Source organism: Drosophila montana, unplaced genomic scaffold (genome assembly GCF_035044405.1).
Source record: "Drosophila montana isolate Dmon_TW-CO22-7 unplaced genomic scaffold, ASM3504440v1 contig_402_1, whole genome shotgun sequence".
Taxonomy (NCBI): domain Eukaryota; kingdom Metazoa; phylum Arthropoda; class Insecta; order Diptera; family Drosophilidae; genus Drosophila; species Drosophila montana.
This window is the reverse complement of record NW_026998739.1, coordinates 6,921,117-6,940,012: the sequence shown is the minus strand read 5'-3', so window position 1 is coordinate 6,940,012 and position 18,896 is coordinate 6,921,117. Positions and strand designations below refer to the sequence as shown.

The 18,896-nt window shown below is 35.9% G+C and overlaps 4 protein-coding genes across 6 annotated transcripts in view; 1 reads left to right on the top strand and 3 right to left on the bottom strand.

The window, feature by feature from the left end:
* The window catches only part of beat-Ic (beaten path Ic), a 66,348-nt gene extending 54,768 nt beyond the window's left edge, over positions 1-11,580 (bottom strand). For both annotated transcript variants that reach the window (XM_064697882.1, XM_064697884.1), the window contains exon 1: positions 10,752-11,580. The gene's annotated coding sequence lies outside the window, so the exon portion shown is untranslated. The remainder of the gene's footprint in view (positions 1-10,751) is intronic.
* LOC135439108 (male-specific sperm protein Mst84Dc) lies at positions 708-1,236 on the top strand. Of its 2 annotated transcripts, none has more exons than XM_064697734.1 (2): positions 708-864; positions 932-1,234. In XM_064697734.1, exon 2 carries the CDS (start codon positions 948-950, stop codon positions 1,131-1,133), a length of 186 nt encoding a protein of 61 aa, XP_064553804.1. In that variant the 5' UTR covers positions 708-864; positions 932-947; the 3' UTR covers positions 1,134-1,234. The 2 variants fall into 2 exon arrangements, with proteins under 2 accessions (XP_064553804.1, XP_064553805.1); XM_064697735.1 differs by having other exon boundaries at positions 711-864; positions 928-1,236.
* LOC135439407 (uncharacterized) lies at positions 3,067-3,714 on the bottom strand. The gene is made up of 2 exons (XM_064698132.1): positions 3,573-3,714; positions 3,067-3,511 (listed from the first exon to the last, which is right to left on the bottom strand). The coding sequence occupies exon 2, from the start codon at positions 3,487-3,489 to the stop codon at positions 3,160-3,162; it is 330 nt and encodes a 109-aa protein (XP_064554202.1). The 5' UTR covers positions 3,490-3,511; positions 3,573-3,714; the 3' UTR covers positions 3,067-3,159.
* On the bottom strand, positions 3,573-4,192 carry LOC135439408 (uncharacterized). The gene is made up of 2 exons (XM_064698133.1): positions 3,780-4,192; positions 3,573-3,714 (listed from the first exon to the last, which is right to left on the bottom strand). The coding sequence occupies exon 1, from the start codon at positions 3,971-3,973 to the stop codon at positions 3,812-3,814; it is 162 nt and encodes a 53-aa protein (XP_064554203.1). The 5' UTR covers positions 3,974-4,192; the 3' UTR covers positions 3,573-3,714; positions 3,780-3,811.
* Positions 11,581-18,896: the final 7,316 nt, after the last annotated feature.

Sequence of the window (18,896 nt, the reverse complement as noted above, 5' to 3'; positions counted from 1 at the left end):
TATAGTTGTATTACAATAGAAATAATCGATCGATAACAATCGATATTTTGCATTATTTCTTCTGTTAACATCATAGATAAACTTATTATTAGTATTCTGGTGCTATATCGATATATATCGAGAATAATTATAATCCCTTCTGTTATGTATACTTATTGTGTTTTCATAGTAATAATAGATCGATAATTATCAATAATATTTATAATTAATCTTAATAACCTCATCGATCGACTCATTATATAATTAAAGTTCTATGGAAATAATCTATTGATAATAATCGAGAATAATTTTAATTAACTTTGTTAACTCATCGGATAACCCGTTGATCTTTAATAATCGATAGTAAATATAATTGCTTTTGTTAACATCATTCAGATACTCATTATATAATTTTGTTTCTGTAGAAATAATTGAATGATAATTTATATCAATGCTATATCATAAGGCTGTGAGAGTATTTGATGTGCGGCTTTCCAAAGATAGGTTTTGCTTTTCTGTTTTTCCTATTTTTTTTTATATCTCTCTCTATTTTTTATGTGTCGCTCGTCTCGGTGTTAAATCATTGATGTGTAAAATTTGTGCAAAAACGAAAAAAAGAAGCAAACCCTTCGACATGCGAAACTCTTGATCGATATTTCGTTGCAGTTTGAAAGTGTCTATTTTTTTCGTGAGCACAAATCAAGTTGGCATTGAATTGAAATTCTTTAAAGCAGTCGATGCTTAGGCTTTATACTGCTCCAAGTGCCATTACATTTTCGTCTCTCGCCTAAACAATAACACCGAAAAATAGTAGATATTTTTCGAAACGAAAAAAAATCTTCGCCCGCATTCCAAACGCAAGTAATTGTCTCTTGAAATTTGTTGGTAAGTCCTATTAGTTTCTTTTTAGCTGCGTAATGCGTTAACTTCGGCATGTTCCTGTTTAAGATAGATTTCAATTGAAGAAAATGTGCTGTGGTCCCTGTGGAAGCGTTTCTTATGCCCTGGCATATGGTCCGGTTGGACCCGCTCTGCCCGCGATGAATTATAACAATTGCTGTTGTGGTCCTTGCCCGCCCTGTGGCCCTTGGACCTGTGCACCCAATCGATGCTGCTGCTGTGGTGAATGTGGATGTTTTGGACCCTTCTACTAGGCCCTATCAATTGGACTGTTCACAAGACAAACCAATTTAATAACCATTTTATTCTGTATGCTTGCGTAGGAACACGGCGGACATTTTTTTTCGGTTTTTTTTTTTTGTAAATCTGCAGAAAGTCATTCGTTTTAATTTGTTAATATAATGCAAAGAAAAGTGCAATATGTTGGTATTTTTTTTGGTCTATAGCATGTGAAGTTCCTCCCTAGTGAACAATTCGGGAGATAGATGGAATATATACAGCACTGCTCACCTTTGCAATACCTGGACTAATTATTTGTATTTATATACTGCGGTATGTTGCACGGGATATTTTGATTCTATCTGGAACTGGATTCCATTCTATAATTCGATCTAATTCCATGAATCTATCGAAGGTTATGTTTAATTTTTAAATAAGATGCGGAGTTCATCATTCAAAATATTTCACAATATGCAAAAATGTGTATTTTTATGTTGAATTCCTTGAAATACATTCTCTTAAATAAAATACAGAAAATGAGTTTTTGTTTGTCTTATAGCATTTATAGATCCTCATTTGAAAGGTGAGAAAACAGTGTTTAACAACACATAATTATATTTATATTATTATATATTGGACTATTGAATTCCTTAATACATTCTTCATCTATCGAAAGTAATGTTTAATTTTTATATAAGACTAGCGGGTATAACCCGGCCTTGTCCGTGGCACGTATGTTATTAAATCAAAATTCTCAAAAAAAATTGAAATGATTTTGAAACTGATCGGACGGTAAACAAATAACTTTCATACAAACGTTTTCCGCCAATTTACCACTGTTGCGAGTGGAATTTCCCAAATCGCTGAAATACGTATTCATTACATTCTTATGTAGAGCTTTGAAAATAAGTTTGAAGCAAATCGGACACAACTTAAAACTTCGCCCAAAAAATCTTTAAATCGCATTCCCCCCGAAGAAGTTTGAATTCTGTGAGAAGTGTGAAACACGTATCAAATGATTTTTCTTATAGATCTCTGTAAATGAATTTGAGCGCGAACCGTCACCCACCAAATCTTTGACCTCCATTTCCACCAAGGAGGAACGTATTTTTCGAAAAGTGTGAAACACCCCTCAAATGAATTTAAACAAAGATCTTTGAAAATAAGTTTGAGGCCGATCGGATGGTAAACAAAAAAGTTACATACAAACGTTTTTCGCGATTTTGCCACACTTGCGGGTGGAATTTCCCAAAACCCCGTCTTAACGTGCACCTACATCACATAAGGTAGCTACAGTGAAAATTTCAGCTTCTTAGCTCTTACGGTTTGGGCTGTGCGTTGATCACCAATCAGTCAGTCAGTCAGTCAGTCAGTCAGTCAGTCAGTCAGTCAGTCAGTCAGGACAAACAGTTTTATATATAGAGATACTGAAGTATATTCCCCAAGACAGTATCTTGTTCACCAGGGATAATGTTTTACCAAACTGGAATAGACAAAAATGTATATATTATGTTGAATTCCATGAAATATATTCAACTGTGTGGCGATAACATCCGACAGGATTTTTCTATGGTATTTTAATTCCTTTATATTAATTGGAATTCAATTATTTCTTAAAAATATGCAAGTTTCTCCCGAATCAAAATATTAGAAGCAATATATACAAAACATACTATTCATTTGTTTCTGTCTAGAGTTTCACAACACTACTATATATAATACCTGGAAAAATTAACATATTTATACATTATAAAAACTTGGGGATAACCATTCAAGAACATTGTTGCATTCCATAACTAGGCTTTAAACAATATTGAATTAGATATACATGAGAAATATAAATTACAAATACTGTCAGATATGAAATTGTCGCAGCAAATCTTCGGAGTTAAATGCGGATTTGTATTCGTAATTAGAGTTAGTCAATTGAAATTCTAAACCAAATATTGACTCGATCGAAATGGGAAATTTCGGGCACCAAAGTTTAAAAAATGGTTTCTTTTATTTCAGTATAAAACTTGGCAAATCTATTGCTGGAGCAAGGTGTTGTGTAAAATTGTTTCAATCTCCTTTTTTAGAACCATCTTCTGCTGGAGTGCATTTGACTTTTGCATATGCCAGTTTCCAGTTGTCTTTGGCCTGCTTGGCGACATCTGCTTCAATCTGGTCGGTTTCCTCAGCTTTGGTTAGATCCAAGCACGGATTCATTTCGACTGTTGTACTTTGCGGCCGCATACAATTGCCCCGGTTGCGGCTGGTGTCATTGGCAAAGCATTTGTCGTGTGGTCCACAGGGCGTGGGTATGAACTCGCGTCCCGTGTAACGCAAAGTGGACAAAGGTGGATTATTGCAGGCCAAACTATAGGATGCACAAGCCCAGCCGCCGCACATCTCGCCTATTGATCGATTTTGGCTAATGTGTATATTGACGATGAATATATATATATAGAAATGGCTTTGCATGAGAAACTTACTCTTGAAACTGTAAAATTTTGGTGTGAGATGTTGGCTGGCAACAACTAGACTCGTTTCATGATTTTACAACATTTTCCCCATTTCAATTTTGGATAATGAAGTCAATGCCAACATTGATTAAAAAAAAAACATCAGCAGCTCCTGTTAAATGGCCAACTTTGCTATATAAGCATACATATGTATATGTGTATTTGATCCCATCTTACCAGTCGGTGTACCGCGTTTATTTCACCATTTACTACCAACCGCAACACCCGCCACAACAGCCGCCGCAGGCCGAGCAATTATCAGAGATGCCGCAGGGGGTGGGCGCAAAACAACGGCCTGTGTACCGCATATTGGACAGACGATGATTGCTGCAGGCAATGCCGTACGAAGCACAGGCCCAACCTCCACACATTGTTAGTTACTATTTCTTGATTTTTTCTATCGGTTTTTGAGTTAAAATAACAATGGGAAAATCGGAAGATAATCTGGAATTTGTATTTAAGCCAACTTGGAGCCGAAACCGATATGGAAATATGGGTATGGGTGTGTGTGTGTCTGTGTGTCTATTGGTTGTTGTTGGTGTTTTGCTTTAGGTGTTGCTTGGACCGAAAAAGGAATTCGAATGAAATCCATTTTCATAGACAGAGCTCGTCGTCAGCGTTGTAACTCGTGACAGCTGTTGACATGCCCAGCGACGCCGACTTGTACAATTGAAATCTCAGCGACAGGTCGAAAGCAAGCCAGGCAACCGGGCAGCCCAGTCCAGGCCAGACCAGACCAGGCCAGACCAACCCAGACCAGCCCAGCCCACTCCAGACTAAGCCAGACCATTTCGTAAATCTTGCCAAGCCCTGCTGAAATCCACGAAAATCTCGCACATAGCGCAGAAAAAAAAAATAAAAAAATATGCTAAAAACCGAGGCACGCTAAAGTGAAATTAATCCAACAACCAGGTACAGTGGTTGAAGTTGTGCGAAAGTTGAAAATTTGTTCGATATTTTGTTAGGATGCAATTTTATTTACTTTAGACAGTTATCAAAGTTGTTGTTACCAAAAATAAGTCTTCTAAATTGCATTGTGCATATCTAATAATTTTTGCATAAGTTTACGACAGTGACAAATTTTTATCACTTAGTTGTTCTTTATGAAAACTATGATAGAGAACATTTTTAATCACTTGTAAATAATAGCCTAATTTGATTTTATATTTTTCTAAATTTATTTTAATATCAACATCTTTAGACAATAACCAACTTTTACTCAAATCAATTCTAATTAATAGCGGACATTATTGTATATTGTTGAAATTATTTTTATTTGAGCAACTCGAAGAAACTTCGGACCGTATAAAGACCTAGAAATGATGTACTTTTTCAACGCAATCATTTCTATTCAACAAATAATTTTAGTTTTAGTTAACTTCTTAGCTTCTAGCTGCTCTCTGTTCAGAAATATTACCTGAAGAATTTTGTAGTTGCATTTATATTAATTGGTTTAAGTATAAGTATCATATATATTTTTTATAAAAGTAACTTATCCTAACCAAACCTAATAATACTGATTGAACTTTAATATAATTATTTAATTTGTATGACTTTATTTACTTGAATTAAGTTTATGTTTCTTATTAGTTAAGGAAAACTTCTGAATAATAAAGCCTATGTGTATCTATCGTAAATAAAAGTTCTTGGATAATATAATATCTTATAATATAATATAGTAATATTTGATTTTTATTATTATATTTACGTGCATTAAACATTTGCTTGTTGTTAGTTAACGCATTTCTGCATAATTCCATTTGGCATTAAAGTTCAGCCACGCTTTCAGCTGATAGTTTGATAGTTTAATGACCAATAAAATCATTGATAAATAAAAACTTAACAAATTCTCAAATGCCAACCACTGTGCAGCCTCGCACGCAGTTGGTATGCAAAAATCGCACACACTTGCGCCCAGAAGGACCACTAGACAATCTATGTTACAGCTTTTTTTTCGCACTTGCCGTAGTGCACTTTCAGGTCTTGCTCAGCCAGGCCCAGACAATCAATTACATTAGCCCCACTGACCCAGCCAACCGCAGCGGCATGCCCAAAAACCGAGTACGGCCTTTGAATGCGGGTCGCCCGATTCACTCGTGTGGTTTGGCTGCCATGTAGGCGTGCTGCGGGGAGATAGAGGTGAAAGGTGTTGCAGTTGTCTTGGGAAAAGCCAAATAGACGACCGCAAGGGTAAATACAAATTTAAATGAAATTTAATAGTTGGCAGGCGTGTGCAGTTTTGAGGTAAGCTGCTGCAGTTTTGAGGTTAGATGTTGCAGCTTTGAGGTTAGGGCGCAGTGACAGCTATTAGGGCTGCCTTTGTGGGGCACCTGCAAGAGCAGGTGCGGGCGGGCGGGGGGTGAGGCAGAGGCGACTGTCCAGAGTCAACCGGGCGTCAAGTGTCATTTGTCCCGTGTCAGATAGATAGATTTTGGAAAATAATAAAATAAAACAAAAACTGTGTGAAAAAACCAAAAGTCAAAGTGTTTTGCCAATCGAAGCCAAAGAAGGTGCTAAATATTACCGAGGCAGCTGCCAATTGCCTGCCATATTTAGCACATTTTTTGCGTGGCTTATTTGCAAAAGAGGAAAAACGCAAGAAAAACGCCGGAAAGCACTTCGCGCACAGGTGTCGGCTGAAGCGAGGAACAACGTTTAAATGGGCTGCTCGACTAAATGCGGAAATCGCGGGGGCTGTGGATCCCGCAGGGGCCCCCGCTGCGGACCCTGCAAGAGCTCCCGCTGTGCACCCTGCTGCGGCCCATGCGGTCCGTGCGGTCCTTGCGGTCCTTGCGGCTCGTGCGGCCCGTGCGGTCCCTGCGGCCCGTGCGGACAGTGCAACTCGTGCGGACCGTGCAACTCGTGCGGCCCATGCGGCCCCTGCGGCCCGTGCGGACAGTGCAACTCGTGCGGACCGTGCGGGCCCTGTGGCGGCGGAGGCTGTGCTCCATGCTGTGCTCCATCCTGTGCTCCCTGTGGATCCTGCTGCTGTGGGCAAACGGCCTGCGGTGTTGTCTCCTATAAACTCACGAGCGGGCCTTGCGGCCCGGTCCTGCCCTGCATGGAACGGTGCGGCTGCTGCGATTGCGGCTGCTGTCCGCCCTTTTATTTTGTGCCCAACAGGTGCGCCTGCTGCTGGGAATGGGGCTGCTTTGGGCCATTCTATTAGATCCGGGCGGATCGGCGTTGCGTTTGGCTTTTTCCAAAATTTCAACAAACTTTTTGATATTTTCGAGCTCAATAAATTTGTGTGTGTCATGCAATATTTTACTTCGCTTTTTATTATTTCGTTTTTTCTCCTTTGACAACTCTGGCACAACAAGGTTGCCAATGTTGCCAAAATGAAAGATTATTTAACGTTCGAATTCGTTCGAGGGCAAAAAGTAAAACAACAACAAAACGCAAACATTGGGCTAAAAACAATGGCAAACGCCGTCGAAACCCAATTTGCTTGTTTTCGGGTTAACCCCAAAAATAACAATAACAACAAGTAAGGATAATAGAAAAGAACACAATAAAACAAAAAAGCAAACCGGCAACATGTAAAAACAAAGAATGGATATTCAAAAAATGTAAGCGCATTTTTTTTGTCGAAAGGTCACAAGAATGTATTGTTGATTAAAGTAGGTCAGGGGCTGCAATCGGTGTATTTTTATCCAGTTAAAATTCTTTTTACTAGTAAATGCAAACGGGTTAATTGAACACTGTGTAGCTGAAAAGTGAAAAGTCGGCAAGGCCAACAAATTGAATATTTGAAAATTGGGCAAAGAACTGTGCTCAAAATTGTTTAAGATAGTTCATAAATTCCGCTTTTTGATTTACCTTTGTTGTGGAACATAAATTATTAAAATGGAAGATAAAGTTATAATCATTTATATGAACTGACATTTAGCAATTAGAAGTATAATCTCTGAGCTCAGAAAATGTTCTTCTGTGCACATTCAAAAGTATACCTGAAATGTGTTGGGTTATTTAAAGCTGGCCTGAGCTCTAAACAGTTTCGCAAAATACCAGAAAGAAATCTAAAAAGATATTTGGAAAATCTTAAAACTGCAAATTGTTCTAGTCTGAAACAGTTCTGTGAGAGGATGATTAAGTGTACTTGGGTTCCTTTTTGAAATATATGTATGTCTGTAAGTATTCTCTCCTTATTTTCGCTGTTCTTTATTTGTTGAACACTTGTCACAGACTGACTCCTCTTAACACTACTGCTGAGCATAACTGTAAAGGTTTAGGTTGAAAGAAAATGATAAATATATATAATAGCGATAGGCATATTTCAATTAAATTAGGCACATCAAATAAAACTGGATGGCCACACAGATTAAAAGAAGAAACGGATTGGTCGAGTAAAGAGAACAACGAAATTGAAACGACTTAAAAGACTTAATTTGAAAATGACTCCGCTTTGAAAATAATTGACGTAAACATTATTTTTATACGTTAGTTACATCTAATGAAAGTCAAAGTCATCAAAGTAAAAATTGTGTTTTTGAACGCCGGACTTTATAATAATTATTTAACATACATGTGACTTGCTGCCAGTGTGACCGTGTATACAGTAGTCTGTGTATGCAGTAGTCATTATCTTATTGCTGCTCAGTTGTAAAGTAGTTTCAAGGCATTACTAATCACTAAAAAACAGCTCTAAATAAGCTTTAATACAACTCTATCCCAGCTTTATCATAGTTCTAAAATAACTTTTAGGCATTTACTTTTAAACACTCGTCAAATACCTTCAAAAAGCTTTCCAAATATTTGTTAAACCTTTTTAATGCTAGCTTTAGCGAACTTTCCATTTTATAAATCTTTTTTAAGCTGTCTCGGCTGTCAGGGTTTATTAAAAACAAAAATGAAATACAATTTGATTCTATATTATATTTTCCGATATATTTCGGCCGCATTTTGGCAACCGTCTTCAGGGCAAATATCTATCTCAAGGTCTGCGCTTCTTGGCGTGGAGATTAAGACCAAAAACTATTACACATCTCTTCGTTAGACTTCAGTATTAGACGATCAGTTTTTAAAAAGATTTGAAAATAGCTGAATGTAATTAAATACAAATAAAGCATAATTAAATTATTTATACTTTACAATAATGCAATATTTCATAATAATGAACAGACTTATATATGTCTCCAATTTGTTAGAGAGTTCCATTAACTAACAAGTCCGCCCATTGTAACACAGTTTAAGCATATCCAATTGGAGTGCCTTGTCTAATAGTGTGGCCAATTGGACAAAGTTTCTTATTGGCATTTCACGTAGATATTTTCTTTCTTCTGGAATATGTTTATCACACTGCTGTTGCTCGGTTTGCCCACAGGTAATTAAACTCTTACCAAAAACAAGTTAAGCATTTAAATATAATTTATAAATTTTTAGTTTCTGGCACTTATGCGTGCAACGAATGTTTTTGCTTTAATGAATTGGAAAAATCAACACCTGTCGATTGTCAAAGCTATGATAGAAATGTGAAAAAGTTCTACTATGGAAATGCTGCCTGTGAGGCTCTACAACCTGGCGACAATTGTTATCCGAAGGTGTTTACAAGTCTAACTGCATGCAAAACGGCCTGTAAACGTTTTTTTCAGTATGCGAAGGAATGGAAAAATTTGCCAATTATTGATTGAAATAGAAAAATAAAAACTGACAAACGACAAAATTAGACGATAATAAATTTGGAATAGAAATTTAATTCATGTCATATATTGTAAAAATAGATCATTTTAAGCTAAAAGTTTGCTTTTCATAAATATGATTAAAAAATGGTCACATGCCATATTCAAGAAAATTAACAATTCTAATAAACATATTTAATTAAATAGAACAAATTTTTATTAAAAACATTTTTGTATTATATTCCATTTTTTAAGAAATAAACATAATTAAATGGAACAAAACGTTATTTACATAAACGTTTCCATTTTCTTATAAAACTAATAATTAAATAGAACAAATTTACATAAGAAAACATTTTTTTTGGGTTCTATTTCAAGATAGAAAAGCAAAAATAAAAGTGAGGATCTCTACAATAGAACTCTGAAAATATTATATTTATTTTCAGCTTGATCATAATTCATGTGATATAAATTAATATATTCAATATAAATTCTGCAAATCTTCTCAGTTCTGTAGAAATAGCTGCGTAAAACTTATGCATAAATATACGACATCAAATTGATTTCAAATTGATTTGCGTAAATTGCCAAATGTATGTCTCATTCTCTGTTATTTGGCAAAATTAATTTCTTGCACATTATGCATACGACAAGTTGGTCTCTATTTATGCCAACAAATTAATGCAGCTTAGATTAATCAGAGGCATTGTTTATCACTCATACGCAACGTTGTCGGTCTATAATTTAAATACACACACACGAGCACAGTAAATTTTATGCGAATTTGTAGCCTGCCTTTGACAGAACAATAGAGCTTTTAAGTAATTGTAGATGCTATTCGTGATAAAATTAATAAATTAAATTTAGAATTTGCCATGGCATAAACCAATTGCTTTGTACAAGAGCTCTTTAGCATCGCTTATTAATGATATGTTCTCAACTGCTTGAAAATTTCATCAATTGTTTTTCATATTTGATATAATCTCTGATTTTAATATGCTCATACATTTAATAAAATATTTCAACTTGTAGTTTGTTCTCAGAGATTCTGAGATTAGTTAATTCAATTTCAATTTTCCTCAAATTCTTAAAAATTTCTATCATTTGCTTCATATTTTCTTAAATATTTAAAAATGATTTCGAAGGTTTTTAAGAATGGTTTTAATTTTCTCTTGGGCATAATTTTTTTTTAATTCTTTAGCTCTTATAAATATTTTATTTGTTTTCTTAAGTTCTTAAATGTCTTTAAAATTAGTTTAAAATTAGTTTGAATATGTTGCAAATTCCTTAAATTCTTAATATTCTTTTAATTGTCCCTTAACATTTTGCAAAATTATTTTGTAAGCTCATCGAATCATAACTCGACTCCTATAACATTTTTAATATTAACTTTAGACATAATTAATGATAGAAATTATGTTAAAATGTTTAGGTCTTAAAGTCTCTGAATTTGTGTTATTTTTCTTAAAGCCTTAAGCCAAATAAGATGCCAGATAAAAAGCTAAAACTTATTCTGATAGCCGCTTACCTTTGGGGCCTAACAAATTGTTTGTATTATGTTTGCCGCTGCTTTTGTTGTTGTTGCCTTTGATTATTTGCAGTCTGTGGCCATAAATTAATAAATTTAGCACGTTACAGTGTTACACAACGCTCGCCGGTTGCAGTCTTGTGTAAAAACACACACACATTCCGAACACGCGCTCACAAACGCACACACACGGACATACACGGCGTCGACGTCGACGTGGGATTTGAACTTTGAGACCGACACTGAGACTGAGACTTGAACCGGTATCCAGTGCAGGACCGAGACCGAAACCGTACCGTGCTGTCCTACGTGAGTGCCCAAAAGTTGTTATTGTTGTTCTCCTTGTTGTTGTTGTTGTTGTTGCGCATTTTTCACATATTTTTTATAATTTTACGCGCAACGCCAAAAAAAGGCAAAGCAGAGATAACTGTGTTTGCCCCCTACCCAAAAAACAGAGCATAAAATGTTGTAAAAACCGAACAAAAGTTTTGCGTTGTTTGTTACCAAAACGCACAAATCTCCAGTGAAATATTAATTCTCACAATTTCTGACACATTGCCATGGGCTGCATTTGATGCTGGTTGTTTGTTGTTTTTGTTGAATCGCAAATGCAACTGTATTTTGTATTGTTTATTAATTGTTGTCATCCGCTAATTCTTATTTATTTATGCACCAGACGCGCCCTGTGCAACATATTTCGTTGGCGTTGTTGTTGTTCTCGTGTTATTGTCCTTGCGTGGCAGCGTCGTTGACAGCAGCAGCAGCAGCATCAGCGGCGGCAGCAGCAGCAGCACTGGCAGCAGCAGCAGCACAGCGAACCAAACGTTTTGACATTATCAACGTAACTGAAGCAGCAGCAGCAGGAAGCTGTCGTCCTCTGCCTGTCGCAGTCGCCGGCAGTGGGCCGCTGTCGCCAACGCTGTCGCCCTTTGCTCGTTCGTGCGCCGCTCGCAACTTAACGAATGCAGCCGAAGCGCTTAACCAGTCGGCCGCACATCGCTTCGTGTTTGGGCATTTTGTGAGCGCGACGAACAGCTGACTGTTCGAGAGCATGGACAGCGTGTGATGTAATTGGCAAAAGCTTTTCAGTTCGAATTTGTGCCTTTTAGGGGATATTTTTAACTAAGCAGTCCGCTGTTAAGTTAACAGCTATTCTATCTAATGTTAGCAGTGCTTTGAAATTGAATGATATGTTAAGTTCAATACAAACTGCACTAAAAACTGTATTAAAACAAGGCATTCTTTTTTATAATTTAAGGTTAATTAGAACAAGTCTAATTAATTCATTAATTCTTATTTATTAATTTTTATTCAAATGATATATTTTGCAAAAGTAATATACACATGAATACTAGGCAAGACAAATAAAAATTCCATATTTATTTTAACAGATTAATAAATGTTTCTCTCTATTATTATTTTTTCTTTGTTAGAAGTAAATATTTTATAAATTTGTTTAAACAAAAAATTTAATTTTTATTTATTTATTTGAAAAATCTGTTCTGTTATGCGAATTAGATTTATGCTCTGCTTTTTATTACCATTTCCCTTAATTTATTTTTAACATGATTTTTAATTAGTTTCTCTTAAGAATTTCTGGATTAAATCGAGTGGTCTCAACATAAAAATGTCTTCTCTAGGTTAACAAATATTGAACATTTACAAGTCTTATAACTATTTGAGCGGAAATTTTCATGATATTCTCTCCTTAACCTTAAAACTTACTCCTTAGGTCAATTAGTTTTGATTACGCAGCATACTAATCGGAAATCATACGCAATAGCTTAGCTGCAATATTTTAATTCTAAACCAATTTAAATCCCTTATAAAAAAAACGAACAAAAGTACAATAAACCTGTTTATAAATTCCGACTTAAACTATAATTGTGCCACGCCCATTCAAGCTGTAACAACTATAATGAAAACAAGTTAAAGGATGAAGGATCAACTGACAAAAAGCACGCATAGCTATGGAAAACATATTGACAATCCCTTTAATAGGAATTAAAAGGGGAAGGCGACATATAAAGCAATAAACAAGAAAATGCAAAATGCATGCGACAAGAGAAAGGAAACATGTGTGCTGTAAAAACACACAAAAACACACACACATACACGCACACAGAGTCACATATATATAAAGGATATGTGGCAGGACAATAGCTGGCAAAATGTAAATATTAATATTGTCATAATGGACAACATGTAAGCAGCAAATGTGCTTCGGACAACTTTAAATGCAGCTCGAAGCGTCGTTAAACCAATGCCAGGACAACAGCAGCAACAGCAACAGCAACAACAACACAAACAGCCAGGACAACAGCCAACAGGACACTGGCTGCAAAATGTCAGCTCATTTCCGGTTGCTTAATTTGAAATCGTAGCGCAAAAATTACAAATGAGCTGACAATACGAACACAACCAAGAACCCAAACAACCGAAAAATAACAGGGCTAACAATTTGAAGAGCACCAAGGAAATGTTGGATGATGTTGTGGGCTGTGGGGGCGTGGCATGGGATGTTTCTGTCGGGAAACAATAAGCACAAAATAGCTGCGTCTAATACGCAAAAATAAACGAGAGCTGGCCACAGCATGACAGCAAGGCAGAGCCCGGCATCGGCAGCAGACACCCTACTACCAGCTACACCCTACTGCGCCCCGAAAGCCCTGCTAGCCACATGCCCTGGCCCCAAAGCTTTGTGTTGTTTTACAATTTAACGCACATCCTGACAAGCAAAACGCAGTCGCCCAACAGTTTAATTTTTGTCTCAGTGTGTGTTCCCCCCCTCTCTCTCCCTCTCTCTCTCTCTCCATCTCTCTCTCTCTCTCTCTCTTTCTGTGTGTGCGTCTGCACTCTAATCTAATGATGACAAGCGTCGTCTGGCAAATGTGTGGGCGTGGCTTTTAGCTGGGACGCAGCGGTCGTGCATGCGCTTAGCTATTGCACTCAGCCATGCCAGCTACATTGCGTATACGCCGCGTTGCACTTGTGTCCAAATTGTTGTGCATTCACCTTTCAGCCACGTCTGCTCAGCTGTGATGCGAGGAGAAGCGGTCTGGCTTAACTGCCAGCTGCTTTGTCAAGCTGACAGACAGCTGACAGCCAGATAGACAGACATACAGAAAGCGCACGCTTTAAGCAAAAACTGTGAAAAGGCCTCTCTGAGTGTTGTCTGTAATTTAACAGCAGGTTTGTGTTTTGAACTACGGATTAAGTGTGTGCACAGTTAGTAATTAATATTTATTTTATTTGCAATATTTAAATATGAATTTAAGATTTGTTTGGGCAAAGCAGAAAGTTATCTTAAACGTGAACTAGAAAATTTATTTCTACACAAGTTCCGTGTGTGTCCCTTGATTTTATTAAGTTTAAAGAACAGTCCGTTGGCTTTTACCTTGTGTACAAAGCAATAATCAGAGCTGTGTCCATGTCAGAAAATATGGAAGAGATATCACAGAAATTGCATATTCTATTTTGTGATGCTATACCAGAACTCGTCGATTTATAATATAAATATTTGCTTAACAAATATAATGATTATTTTGCAATATTTATTATTTATCGAATTATCGATTACCCCATATTTATTATTTATACGGATACTCAAAAGCTGTCTGGTAATCTTTTTTATTTAGCCAAGAACATAATTGTCAAATTGTCAAAGCACCTTTTCAAGAATACCTCGTTAAAATGGCTAAAGAGTAGCTCTAGAGAGCTCTAAAGGGATGCTCCTCAAAATCGATATTGATCGATAATTTAAAAAATGATAATGTTAATGTAATATGTTATGCTTGAATTTTTGGAATCTAGTTCTTAAAATCTCGGGGGTACATACAGAATAACGCATTGAGAGTCGCACATGAGTAAATCGACTCAGCTGCTGGTTAAATTTAATCGATATTTATCGATACTCCTATTGTCAATGAATTGATGCATAAGCTCATGCTCAACATTATTTTTGTATGATCGAAGATGTCGTTATCTGCAGAACTTTACTTCTGCAGAGCATAACAGGGCATTTAAATGTTTCTATATTTTAATTGTTTCTTTCAAAAACGATTAATTGCTTTATGGGCTCTGATTTTTACTCACAGCACATTTTCATGTAAGATAATATTTGGTTAGAATGGTTAAGCTATATTAGATAAGTAACTTATTTAGCATCTATAGGACCTGCGACGCGCTGTGCCTCTACTTACGCAAATTGTTCAAAATAAACTTCAAAATGTTCAACTTTCAACGTCCCGACGTCGACGTGTGCGTATAACTTCTGCAAGGGGCAAAGCACACACACATAAACACACACGCACACACACACTTGACTTACACACCTGGCAGCGAGCTAACTTCATTTGCGCCACTCAACTAATTGGCTAATTTATGCAAGTCAAATAAATGTCATGTCAACATATAATTAGTTGGCCAAAATGGCGGGCGGCCCCAAATGTGAAAATGTGGCACAAAAACCTTTGGTGGCAAATATGCATTTAATAAATTATGCATAATTTGCATATGCCAGCCACTAATTAAATTAGAAAATATTTTTTACAAAAATAGCTTAAGTTAGGGAAGGAAAATAAAAGCATATCAGGTGGCAAATGCAGCAGCAGCTGGTATTTTTAGGTTCTTTTTTTTTAGGTTAAGTCGACTGACAGCTTGTCAGCTGCTGCTGCCAGCATAATTTTGTTATTGTTTTGCATTGCATTAGACAGGGCTAAGGGGGTTAGAGAGAGAGAGTGAGAGAGAGAGAGGAGGGGAAGCAGCAACAGCAGCTAAGGGCAACAGTCAACAGGCAACTTGCAACAGGCAGCTCGGCGCTGCCTCAGCTGCGTCTTAATCTATTGGATTAGCGTAATGCAATTAGGCGCAGGCAAACGTTGCCTTAGCCTTAGTTGCCTGACAGCTTTTGGCCAGAACTAAGACAGCGTATACCCAGCCCCGCCCACGTGATCGCCCACCTCCTTTGCCTAACCCAAACCCAAACCCAACTCAATTAAACTGTGTGGACTTTGCGCATTATCAAATTGCCCAGCAACCATTAGCAACAGCAAAGGGGTTCGCTGCAAAGGGGGTGGGGCGGGGTAAGTGTGTGTATGTGTGTGTGTGTTTAGTTGGAGGCCAGCTTGAACCTTTGCATTACAGAATTCGTAAATATACCATATGCATTTCAGTGCAATTACTTTTGAAACGTTTGCAATCGAATAAATAACTTAAAAGAACTACACATATTTTAATTGGTAAAGCGCGACTAGGAAATGCCATGTGAAAATATATCTATATCTATATCTATATCTATATCTATATCTATATCTATATCTATATCTATATCTATATCTATATCTATATCTATATCTATATCTATATCTATATCTATATCTATATCTATATCTATATCTATATCTATATCTATATCTATATCTATATCTATATCTATATCTATATCTATATCTATATCTATATCTATATCTATATCTATATCTATATCTATATCTATATCTATATCTATATCTATATCTATATCTATATCTATATCTATATCTATATCTATATCTATATCTATATCTATATCTATATCTATATCTATATCTATATCTATATCTATATCTATATCTATATCTATATCTATATCTATATCTATATCTATATCTATATCTATATCTATATCTATGTCTATATCTATATCTATATCTATATCTATATCTATATCTATATCTATATCTATATCGATATATAGATACCCCTCGTGGCCTTGTGATATGTTTGGGGCATCTGAAAATAGACAGTTCGAGGCTCATCAAATATTAGTGGGACGGCTAACAAAATAGCTCGCACTAAATCCACGTCAAAATGCAGCCAAAAATAAATAAACATGCCGCCGCCGCCACTGCCCCAGTCCAATAACAGTTCCGAGAGCCATATTCATTTCCCCCTAGCCCTTAAATTCATCCAAAACTTGCAACTAACTCTCAAACGCAATTCCAACGACCGTCAGTTTTGGCGCATAAAAAATGGTTGCAAATTTCACGAAGTGCAAACAACTTTGTAAAACAAATATTTACAACACTTTGAACTATGTGAATGAGTCTGTGTGTTTTGTGTGTGTGCCACGCCCAACGCCTACGTCTGTCCAAGCTCATTCGACCAGAAGCCGGCAATAAAACCACAACGAAAAATCTATCAGTAAATGATTGAAAAAGTGTATTTCGAGGCGCGCAAAATATAAAAACAAGTACAAAAGCAAAAAAAAAAAGACAAGTAAAAATGACAGCGCCAGGATATTACTAAAAATACAAACATGGAGCGTTTAGTTACCAAAGGATTTAGAATAATAAAAAGTGACAAAAAAAGAAAAATAAGCAGTAGAACAGCAGCATAACGTGTGTCACAAATTGTTGTAAAATTCAATATCAAAAATATTTACAAAAATTTCTTTCTCAGCCGCGATAAATGTTGAATTTTATGCATGAAATAGATAAAGCAAAATAATTAGGAACAGAAAACAAATATGCTTCAAAAGATGTTAAAAAACAATTATTTATGAGCAATTGGCAAATATTACCAAAAACAAATGCAATAATGCAAATAGTTCTGCTAGATGATTGATAAAAAACATATTTCATTTAATTAAGCCTGTCTAAAAATTATTTTGTAATATAGAACTTTTAGAAATAAATGATTACTTGATTTATTAACAAACCGAACTGAACAATAAATATATCTATAAATATGTATGTAGCAATATATGTAAAAGGAGTTAATACTATCCTGTTTATAAACATATATCTAACTACGATCTATCGACAAGCTAGCAATATACACACACATAGAGATAGACAGTTGTCGAGATATAATCGGCTTTTATCTGCAACTGTCGTTTAGTTGAAATCACATAGGCTATTATTTTAAACACTCCATACTCTGTGTTTTAATCACATCAAATAAATAATCTGTATATTATTATAAATATTACATATATGCTTGTGGGATCGATTTTCCATTCAGTTCACGCTGTCTTCTTCTGGCTTTATATCGATTTTGATTATGATTTTGATTCACTTGACAAATTTTGCTACTTATTGGTCTAATGACACATTTCCGTTCTTACAGTCAACGAGATCACACGCAGATCTCTTCGTTTCAGAAGCTCGAACCTAGCTCTCTTCTGCCTGTTGTCATATGCTCCTGTTAGTATTCCTTATGTAAGATAACAGACGTCTAACATTTTATCGGCCGTGGCAGGCTCTCATCGATAACTCCATCTGACAGAGTTGCCAGCCCTACTTGTGATAAGTGCACGTAAGAGTAAATTTATGTAAAGTACATTTATTTACTTGGGCATTATAGGAAATTTTCAAAGTTTTACTCCTATGTTTAAATTTAAAAGACATTTTTGGTTACAGTTTTAATTAATTTTTATTAAATTACGTAAAATAAGCCGATGCGTAAAGATTATACTTGGTGTGGACTTAATGACTATATTTATAAACTATTTAGTTTTAAATATATATACTTATAACTTATATTTTTAATGTTAATAAGCTAATTTGTTTATATTTCTTTGTTATCTGTTGCCTTAGAATCTTAGCCCAGCTGTACCTTAAGGTGACTAACATACTTAGCATTAATTGTTAAGTCTTGTACATTTTTTCTATTGTTTCGTTTTTATACTATTCCTAGTTCATAGTTTGGGAGATCTAAGGGGCTAATCCTGTGGAGTCTCCGTCGCTTTCTTCCGCTTCTGCAAAGCCTTTTTGCCAGTTTATTAGGGTGAGCAGAGAAGCAGGCCAAGTAGCTGGTGTACCAACCGAACCTTAAAATCCCTTGCCAGGGCCCGGTAACGGATGTATCAAGCTGATCTAGTACTTAGTCCGGCTTGGAATTTGCCTCCAATGAGTTTCTGCTGCTGTTCCAAAGATTTGGCTTGCATATCACCAAAATGGAGCAAATAGGTTTTTGTTCAGCAGAATCTTTTTTCTCAGGGAAAGTTTGCTGATTTTCTTTAATAGAAACGACTTCTTTTATAATTTTTGACGTAGACTGTGGCATATTGTTATAATGTGTTTGTTTCATGTGTGACCGAGGTTAAGAAGGATGCCAAGGTATTTATTAGTAAAATATTTATTAAGATCTGGCAAAGATAAA

Coding starts and splice junctions, on each gene's coding strand:
- LOC135439408 (XM_064698133.1), bottom strand. CDS start 3,973: ATGTGTGGAGGTTGGGCCTGTGCTTCGTACGGCATTGCCTGCAGCAAT.
- LOC135439407 (XM_064698132.1), bottom strand. CDS start 3,489: ATGTGCGGCGGCTGGGCTTGTGCATCCTATAGTTTGGCCTGCAATAAT.
- LOC135439108 (XM_064697735.1), top strand. CDS start 948: ATGTGCTGTGGTCCCTGTGGAAGCGTTTCTTATGCCCTGGCATATGGT.